The sequence below is a fragment of the Benincasa hispida genome, chromosome 10 (assembly GCF_027475165.1).
Source record: "Benincasa hispida cultivar pf3 chromosome 10, pf3_genome.v1.1, whole genome shotgun sequence".
Lineage (NCBI taxonomy): Eukaryota > Viridiplantae > Streptophyta > Magnoliopsida > Cucurbitales > Cucurbitaceae > Benincasa > Benincasa hispida.
The window spans coordinates 3,143,074-3,153,325 of NC_143487.1; the positions used below are offsets into that span (position 1 = coordinate 3,143,074).

At 32.4% G+C, this 10,252-nt stretch overlaps 1 protein-coding gene across 1 annotated transcript; it reads left to right on the forward strand.

Annotated features, from left to right (window-relative positions):
• The first annotated feature begins 5,030 nt into the window (after positions 1 to 5,030).
• VAMP714 (vesicle-associated membrane protein 714) lies at positions 5,031 to 9,623 on the forward strand. The gene is made up of 4 exons (XM_039044660.2): positions 5,031 to 5,515; positions 6,123 to 6,313; positions 8,343 to 8,506; positions 9,225 to 9,623. The coding sequence occupies exons 1-4, from the start codon at positions 5,299 to 5,301 to the stop codon at positions 9,313 to 9,315; spliced, it is 663 nt and encodes a 220-aa protein (XP_038900588.1). The 5' UTR covers positions 5,031 to 5,298; the 3' UTR covers positions 9,316 to 9,623.
• The last annotated feature ends 629 nt before the right edge of the window (positions 9,624 to 10,252 follow it).

The following is a 10,252-nucleotide window of genomic DNA, read 5'->3' on the forward strand; positions in this document are numbered from 1 at the left end:
TTCATATGGAAATATCGAACGACACAAGGCTAGACTCGTTGCCAAAAGTTATACTCGGAAAGATGATATTGACTATAAGAGACTTTTTCTCCTGTCTTGAAAAAAGATTCATTAAGAATTATTATGGTTTTAGTTGCTCATTATGACTTAGAGCTTCATTAAATGGATGTGAAAAACTGCTTTTCTAAATAGGAATTTAAATGAAGAAGTGTCCATGGATCAACCAGAAGGTTTTGTGGTTGAAGGAAATGAACATATGATGTATAAACTAAAGAGCTCAATATATGAATTTAAACAAGCTTCTCGACAATGGTATCTTAAGTTTAATAATACCATCACATCTTTGGATTTAAAGAAAACATCGTTGATCGACATATATATATATATATATATATATCTAAAGATCAGTGGGGGTAAGTTTATAATTCTTGCTCTATATGTTGATGACATCTTGCTGGCTATTAATGACCTTGATTTATTATGTCAAACCAAAGAATTTCTCTTTAAAACTTTGAAATGAAAGATATGGGTGAAAGGGAAACCAGTGACAATTTCTGTGCGGAAGCGAGGATCGATCCCATTTTTAATTTTCACATAATTCAGAAATTACAGAACAACAAGAAGAAGATTATACATCAATAAATCTAAATTTACAGCATGCATTTGTATAAGAAATAGGGAAGAAATCGTTTACTGTTGAAGCCGATTTCTTCACGTTTCTCTCGATCTAGATCACGGTCTCTTCTCCGATCAGAATACCACCATAAATAAACCTTCTATATTCTATAGGGTTGAGAATTGACAGGAGTTGTGAGCTTTGCCCTAGATTTGAAAGATGGAGAAGAGATTAAGAGGGAGGAGAAGAACTTTTCTTCTCTATTAAGTTTTGGGAGAGAAACTGGGAGTGTTTTTCAGTTCCTCAAAATAGTGAAAGAAGACAACAACTCCCAACACACACACTGCACGTTTTTTCTTAAAGAATTAGGGGGGGGAGTTGTAACTCCCTACCTTTAATTAAATTAAATATAAAGTTAATTTAATTAAAATAATATATATATGTTATATCAAATACAATATAACCTATAGTTTTACTATCTCTCAACAATGCATGGTATTTAATATAAATCATATTTATATTAAAATCAACTATATGAATCTTATCCATATAATTAATATTCGAATCATATTCAAATATTTAATTCCTCTCAACTTTTTATGGTATTTAATATAAATCATATTTATATTAAATTTAATTATGTGAATCTCACTCATATAATTAGTATTTGAATCATATTCAAAATCCTCTTAAAATACATTATATTATAATGTATCAAATACATTATCTTGATTATATCACATATAATTAATTTAATTAATTATATCATATATAATTAATTTTCCTCAATTAATTTGAACAATTCAAATTAACCAAAAATTAATTCTCAATTAAGCCCCTATTGAGCTATAGAGGGGACCTAATGGACCGGTAGATTGAAGCTCCAATGGTGCTTGGACAATTAATTAAACTCTTTAATTAAATTACCAAATTTTCATTAACTATCGGTCACTCCACTAAAGACCACAAATGCACTCTTCGCACTACAGATATATTTCTGTGTCCATTGGATATAACCAATCAACAGGGCGATGACTCTTCACAAATTGCTCATAAGTAAAGTTGGGCCAAAATACCATTTTGCCCATGTAGTTACATATAACTCATTAAGTACCAGTGATTCCTCTAGTGAATAATAAATCATAGTCAACTATGACAAGTCTCTCTCGGGCCAAGAGAGGGTGTGGCCACATTGTTCAAGCCCTAGAATCAGCCTTTAAGGGAGCAATTTATCTATTTACCCCAACAATAAAGAAAGAGTGAATTTCGTCTTGTGTAGCTATGTTCCCAGTTCCCCAATTAGATGAATCCCCAAAAAAGTAGGCTTATTGAGTTGGCAATCTGATCACTCTCACCCATACAAATCAAAGGATCATCTTCATGAGCAGGAGTTCACAACTCACTTAGGAATCAAGTCATGTCACTTATGGTCATCTTGGTGAACTGTAAGTCTCTACTATTAACAACATTATATAATGAGACTAACCATTTCGTGGTCCAGTCTTATACAAACTCCATGTATAGATACCCAGCTCACATGTCTCCACATGAATGATCAGGATCAGATTATTTGTAACACTTTACAACACTTATAACATCTACAAGGTGGGCCATATCCGTAATGTCACCAGGATAAGGTACCCAGCCTTATCTATCTACTACAGACCGTTTAGGTTATTATTTAAACAAGATCCACCTGTATGTCTTTACATACTTGTTTAAATTACATAAAATAACCTAGGATCTTAGTTTATCGGATTGAGTGTATGCTCATAAAATAACTATTATTTTATTAATAACAATTTGTTTATACAATGTTTACAAACTACGAGAATACAAGAGATTTATAGGACACCAATCCTAACAATGAGAAAGGCAAACTATGTGATTGGAATCGAAATATTCTATGATCGAGCACATGGATTGTTATGATTATCTTGAAAAGCATGTATTAATAAAATTTTGGAGAGATTTAAGATGGATAAGTGCTCTTCAAGTATAGTTTCAATTCAGAAAGGAGATAAGTGTAGTCTCATGCAATGTACAAAGAATGAATTGGAACAAAATCAAATGGAAATCATTCCTTATGCTTCTATTATCAAAAGCTTAATATATGCACAAACTTGTACTAGACCAAACATCATGTTTGTTATCAGTATGTTGGACAAGAATCAAAGTAATCTAAGAATGAATCTTTGGAAAGTTGCAAACAAAGTGTTAAGGTATTTGCAAGGAATGAAGGATTATATGCTTATTTACCGAAAATTTAATCATCTTGAGATGATTGGATATTCATATTCAAATTTCGCCAGGTATGTGGATACCTGAATAATCCACATTTGACTATTTATTCCTATTATGTGGAGGAAAAATCTCATAGAAAAGTGCAAAGCAGTTTATCATCGTTGCGTCTACTATGAAAGTTGAATTGTAGCATGCATTGAGGCTACAATTCATGTATGATTTATCATTGTGGAACTTTATTTCAGGTCTTGGAATTGTCGACAGTATTGCTAAGTTATTGAAAATTTATTGTGATAATTCCACAGCAATCTTCTTCTCTAAAAAACGACAAGTATTCTAATGGTGCTAAATAAATGAAATTAAATACTTTGTTGTTAAAGAAGATGTTCAGAAATAAAGGGTGTCAATCGAGTACATTAGCACTAAATTTATGATTGTGGATCCAATGACTAAAGGATTGCCACCAAAGACATTTAATGAACTTGTGGAATGTATGGGCATTAGTGGATACCATTATTGATATTATGATTATGTTACTTAACACTCCGAGCTCATTTGTTTATTTTTTCTAATTTTTTCTTACGGTCTTGTTTCTTGTACTTCGTATATACATGAATGAATTGTGTAAATTAAATAGGACATTGTCTTTGATAAAGATACTCATTGTTGGACCATTATGATTATCTTTATTATAGATCATGTTAGATGAAGAACTAATTCTGTGATACATGGAAATGAGTATATTAATGTAATTATGTATGACCGCCATGATCCTTTAATAGTTTCTTTAACTTGACATTGATATCATGATATGAAGATAAAAATTTCTTCTCTATACATTATGTTTATGAACATATCTGGTAAATAATGTCAAATGGGCCAAGTGGGAGAATATTAGATTTATTTTATTTAAATTTAATATTATTGTTAATGCGGCCCATGTACATTATCTACTATTTTATCTTTAAACATATTATTTTATTGGGCCAATTAAATGAAAGATATTTCTAAATTAAGTAAAAGATAATTCCCTAAATAAACATTATGATAGGAGGTGTCTATATAAAAATAAAACTCTAAGGATTGGTCCTCTCTCTTTCTCATAATGTAGTTTTTTTTTCTCCCCATCAAGAAATCTAATTAAGTTCTAAAGGAGTCGAAGAGAGAGAAACACACCCTTCGAATACTATCATCATGGATCAAGGTATGTAATTCTAATATCTATTGTTCGTGAAAATTCTAATTCTAAGATCTTGACATTTATTGTTTTATACGATATTAGAGTTTGATTGTATAATCATGGAGTTAAAACTTACATCATCCCTACAAATTTAGTTAAAACTTACATCATTCATATAAATGCCTCTTTTCTTTTAGAAAATTTATAGATTTATCGAACTACAGTGACATAATTTTTGACCTACTTTAGGTCAATCAACCAGATCATGGTTGATATGGACATGGCCCAACATTTGATTTTGGGTTTCGGGACATGCATCTTAACAAATTTTCTCCCTCACCTTTCTTTCAAGAACTTTTTTTTTCTTATAGAAAAAATCCAATCTAGCATTTCAAATTTATTGGTGACAAATTAGAATGATGGACGAAAAACCAATGTCATTTTTCAAATTAACCTAACAAATATACTAGCCCCTATTATATTATCGTACGTCAATATTATATTGACTATATGTTCAACATTTTAAAATATTTCTACTTCAAAAGTAATTTTGAAAGGTTGATAATATTGTAACTCTGAAATAATTATAATATTTTTTTTAATGGAGGACATAACTCAAAAATATATATTTTTTTAATAGTCCCTTGATCTATTATCAATCTAATCAGTTTAATGATTAAAATAAAAAAATATATATTTTAATATGATCTAAAATCTACTAGTCATATAATATCTAAAGAATATAAATAACCTTATTAAAAAAAAAATTAATACAACAATTATAGTATTACTGTTGAGTTATATTAATTTAGTAGACACAAAACTACATATTATAAAACATTTTTTTTATTTCAGAAAATTTATGATTTCATTACAAACAATTGTTCTTTTCTTCTGCCTATTTATTTAATTTATTTATTAAAGAAAAAAAAAAAAAGGTTAATGGTTCATGTTTGTAAGAGTTGTAAAATTGTTAGGTCGTACAAAATTTGGGTGCATCTGCAGGTACTTTTACCATAATGCCCAAACAACTAAGCAGTGAACTCGGCGTGCAACCAAGCCGATCAATCCCCAACTCTGGCCTTCAGCGAAATCAGAGAACTCTCTTCTTTCCTTTTTGGAAAATTGGGACAGTTGAGAGAATTTCTCCCTTAATCGAGGCCTTCAACAATTTTGAATCTTCGTCATCGAAGGTCCGAAGGCTTCTGAATCTTCCGGGCGTTAGATAAAACCACAAGGTTCCCTCAGCAGAAAAGAAATGGCTATCTTGTATGCCGTTGTGGCACGAGGTACGGTGATTTTGGCGGAGTTTAGTGCTGTCACCGGCAACACTGGCGCCGTCGCGCGGCGGATCCTTGAGAAGTTGCCGAATGAAGCTGACTCTAGGCTCTGCTTCTCTCAGGAACGCTACATCTTTCACATTCTGAGATCCGATGGCTTGACCTTCCTCTGTATGGCCAACGACACATTCGGCAGTATGTGTTTTCTCCTTCTTATGTTATTGATTTCTGCCTTTGCATTGATTGAGAATTGTTCTGCTCATCCATGGCCTTTCAGTTTACAGTGATATCGGAAGTCGCGCCAATAGCTTTATCTGTAGAAAGTGGAATACTTGGCTTAATTAATTGTTATCAACTTCAATTAATTCTAAATTTATGAAAGAAAGGGGAAGGTTATTGATTTCTTAATTTTGGGAACTTATATGAATGAGATTGTCAGACTATCAAGAGCGTAGGATTTTTCGTTTTTAAAGCTTCTCGAAGCTCGTTATATTGAGAGAGGGGAACCGAATAACGACGACGGTATACTTTTGTGGGTACATCGAAAATGAGGATTTTGTGTTGTTTATTATTCCCGTTTGCCCCTCTAGGCCTGAAAATAATCATCATGCGAGCAATTGATCCCACTTATGATTATTTTTATGCCCAAATAATTCTGAAGTAACTTCTTTAACTATCAGTTATCAGTTGCTTTATCGATTTAGATCTCCAACTTGTTGCTGTCTGTTAGATTTCATTTCAGGTTTTAAGACCATTGGTCTTTATCTTTTCTGGTTTTGAAGTTATTGGTTTATTGTTTCAGGGAGGATTCCTTTTTCTTACTTGGAGGATATCCATATGCGGTTCATGAAAAATTATGGTCGAGTGGCCCATTATGCCCCTGCCTATGCAATGAATGATGAATTTTCAAGAGTCTTACATCAACAAATGGAATTTTTTTCCAGCAATCCCAGTGCTGATACGCTCAACCGTGTTAGAGGTGAAGTAAATGAGGCAAGTATATAGTTTTTTTATCCTGCACAGACGCAACTTCAAGGCATACCACCAATTTATTCAACATCCCATTGGTTCTTCTAGTGGACGTTGGGCGGAGTCTTAGACTTTATCTTGTATAAGTCTACTAACACAGCATACTTTAGGGCCTATTTAGAATGACCTTTTAAGTGCTTAAAAATGTTTTTCTAAGGGCAAAATAGTGCTTTTAAGCACTTAGAATGTCAATCCAAATAAGTCGTTCATTATATGGTAGAAGTTAAAATAGCTTAATTGATAGGGAGCATAAAATTTAAGGCACCTATTGTTTTTTCCACTAATTTAAGCTACCACTTCAAGGAATGCTTAGAGGCATTCATCCAAGAAAGATTTGACCGGTCCTCAAACAAAAACTCCTCCTTCTCGCTTGAATATTTTGCCTTCTTGTCTGATGTGTCTGAACATATGATCAAGACCTGGTAGATGCATCTTCTTCTTTCTAAAGAACGTTGTAGACACTAATCATTTATGCATTATTCTTTGTTCACTTCTTGTTTATTCAAAATTTGTGGTGCTAAAGTTATTAAAAAAATTGTAGTGCAAATGTAATAGATAGCATTATTAGGGGTCTATTACTCATACTCAGTTTATTAAAGTTAGTGGGTGGGTGGGTGTGGGTGTGGGTGTGGGTGGGCGGGAAGGGATATGCTGGAATGGCTAGCATACTCATATTCTCTTTTAGGTTCAATAACTGTTTTCTTAATTTCCCACTTCAATTCTTTGTTTCAAATTGGTGTTAGAGCACATTCATAATTAGGAATGGATCTGAAATTGACGGAAAATTGATTGGAACTCAAAAGTGCATAGCCTGCCAGTATTCTGTCAATTGCCTTATCTTTTTGGCTGCAACTAAGGTTGACTATGTGGACTTCAATGACTTGAGGTAAAGTTTCACAGGCATTGAGTTGGAGTTTCTCCTAACCAAGTTATGCATGCTTATGCAACATTGTGAAATTCTATGAAGGATCAGTTGCTGATAAGATGGTTTTCCAAAAAGAAGATGGTGCTTGATGTTGTGATTTGAAACTAATTTAGCCTAGGTAATTTTGAAACTGCGCTTAGAAGTGCTCTAAAATTTTAAGCTAAACCTTCAAATTCTGCTTCGTACTTCCCAGACCAAGCCATTTTGGGAAATTTGGAATTCCTTGTCTAAAGCATGATATGCCTATGTCAGTCTTAACTAGTTCTTGATCCAGAGATCTGTTCAAGCTCTTCAGTCAAGAAATATCACCTTTCCTCTCTGTGTAAGCTCCACTGTTAAAAAAGTCCGAACTTTATTTTTAGATGCTCTATTGCAAGTCTTTAAACTGTTGGCAAGGTATGAGAAAGAAGTTGTTTTATTCAAGTGTTATTACCCACGCCTCAAGAAGAAGTATTTTAGGGTGGGGTAATAATAGAATTGAGCAAAATTGTTATTAGGAGTATATTAGTCAATACGTAATGAGTTTGGTAGAGGCTAGCACTAACCATAGATGGAGTGGATGGGGGGTTAGACGTAGGATATACAAATTCTCGTAAATGTGAGAGATGGAATTCTCAAAATGTTATCATATCATCCTTATGTTCTCTTTTTGCTATAATACTGAACTTTCTACTTCAATTTCTGGTTCCCATCATGATGTTGTCATTTCTTCAGTGTGGTACTTTTCTTGTTCGCCCCTAAAATCTTGTGCTGGAGACTTTTCATTAGGAAGAAAAGAATTCAATGACTAATGGAGAAGATAATATCTTCCTCGGTGAAGCTTTCTAAAAGCTCTGTAATTGAAAGAGAATAGTTACGGAAAGGTTTATACAAACAAGACGTGAAGGTCATCTTTTCCCCTAAAAAATTAATTGTCAAGTGTCCAGGAATTGGCAGATTTCATTACCATATTTCCGAAACATTTTGTTCTGTATCCGTGTGTACGTTTTTCCTCATTGTACCTTTGGCTTTTCTCCCATGTCTCCTTGCTTCTTTCATGTTCTGAAAAAACTTAAATCTGGTTTGCAGGTACGGACAATTATGGTGGACAATATCGAAAAAATACTGGAGAGAGGGGATCGTATTGAACTACTTGTTGATAAAACTGCAACAATGCAAGATGGTGCATTCCATTTCAAGAAACAGTCCAAGCGACTTCGTCGAGCTCTTTGGATGAAAAATGCCAAACTTTTGTAAGTAATTTAGTGGCTGTTTGGATTTTATTTTATTATTTCATTTCTTGAAAACCGTTTCCAGGTATAATTCTGAAAATCTAAAAAATGGTTTGAAAGGATATCATATATTATTATGTTCTAGTTTTATCTTTGTTTGTATTAATTTAAATATATACTGAACTTAAATGAATTTGTTCAAAAAAAAAATTGTATAAATAACTATTATAGAAAACAAGAAAAGCTACACAACTTTATTTCCATTATCATTTTTGTTCTGATAATCGTTTCCAGAAATCTTTTGTCGAATATGGTCTTCCAGCATCTATTGTTTGTTTGTGTTTTTAAACAGAATTATTTTCAAGCATAACTTCCAAACAACCCTTGGAGTTCGTAGCATGACTCCAGTAACTAGGATCCTGTTCAATGATAATCATGAGAACATATGTATGGATTGACATATAACATTTTAAGCTTAGATAATGTGACTGAAAAGAAAAGGTGATCAAACCCTGCGGCAAATTCTTATGTCACTGAAAATATTGGAAAACAATAATTTTTTGGTTTCACACTTGAAACAAACCTGATAATGTTTTGAGTAACTTAGTAGGGACGTAGTTGTATCAATGATTAAGTCCGACTTTTCTGTAACTTTTTGTTATTTGGTAGAGATTGAAGTCTGTTGAACACTTTCAAGCATCTAGTTTTCTTATAGAATCTTATATTTCCATCTTTACAGAGCTCTGATGACATGTTTGATCGTAGTATTGCTATATGCAATAGTTGCTGCTTTCTGTGGAGGAGTTGCTCTATCTTCTTGCAGATCTTAAATTCCACAAACGGGTATGGTATGAGGGATAGATTTAAAACTCATTTGCGGGACTTTCAAATTGGAGGATGGATTCAGCGGCTTGGCCCTATAGAATCATAACATATAATACTATGTTCATAAAGCAGTGAACTTTCTAGGTTTGTCCCTGTAAATTCTTCTCCTGAGGTGGCAGTATGTTTGTAGCTATTAGCTACTACTATTGCTCCTGGAAGGCTTGTTGAGTTTATACTTGTGCTTCTGACTTCTTCTTTTTTTCCATATGTTTTGTAAATTGCTTGATGTTTAGTGATGTCATGTGTTTGGTTATTGCTTTCTTCTTATTTTACCTTTTACTTTGGAAGGTGATTTTGAATTGGTTGAAATATTTTTGTAGTCTAAAATTGTTTTCAAACATGCTTTTAGTCATTCAAAATATTTTAATATTTTGATTTTACATTTTTAAACTCGGATTGTCTCCCATCAATGTTGAAAGGTTACTGTCATTGAGGGAAATACTCTGCTCTGAGGGAACAAAAAAAATGGTATAAAAAGTGTACGGACTAAGATATGGGTTATTTTCAAATATAGAAAAATAAGTCTATTTATTTATAAATATAGTAAAATATCATCGTCTATTTACTGATAGACAACTATTAGTGTCTATGATAGATGCAAGTAAATGTCTATTAGTATCTATCATTGTCTGTCGCTAATAGACAGTAATATTTTGTTATATTTGAAAATATTTTCAATAATTTTGTTATTTAAAATAATTACTCAAATACATACTATCTTATTATTAGAAGAGGAAGAAGAGAATTAGTGGTCAAACTGGACAGTTTATTATGATTTGTATTGATTGTTGATCAATAGAGGTGTCCAACAAATAATCAAGGAGTTGAACTTTAGAAGGAGAATCCAGATTTTTGTTATATAAAAAATAATTATCGTCATTT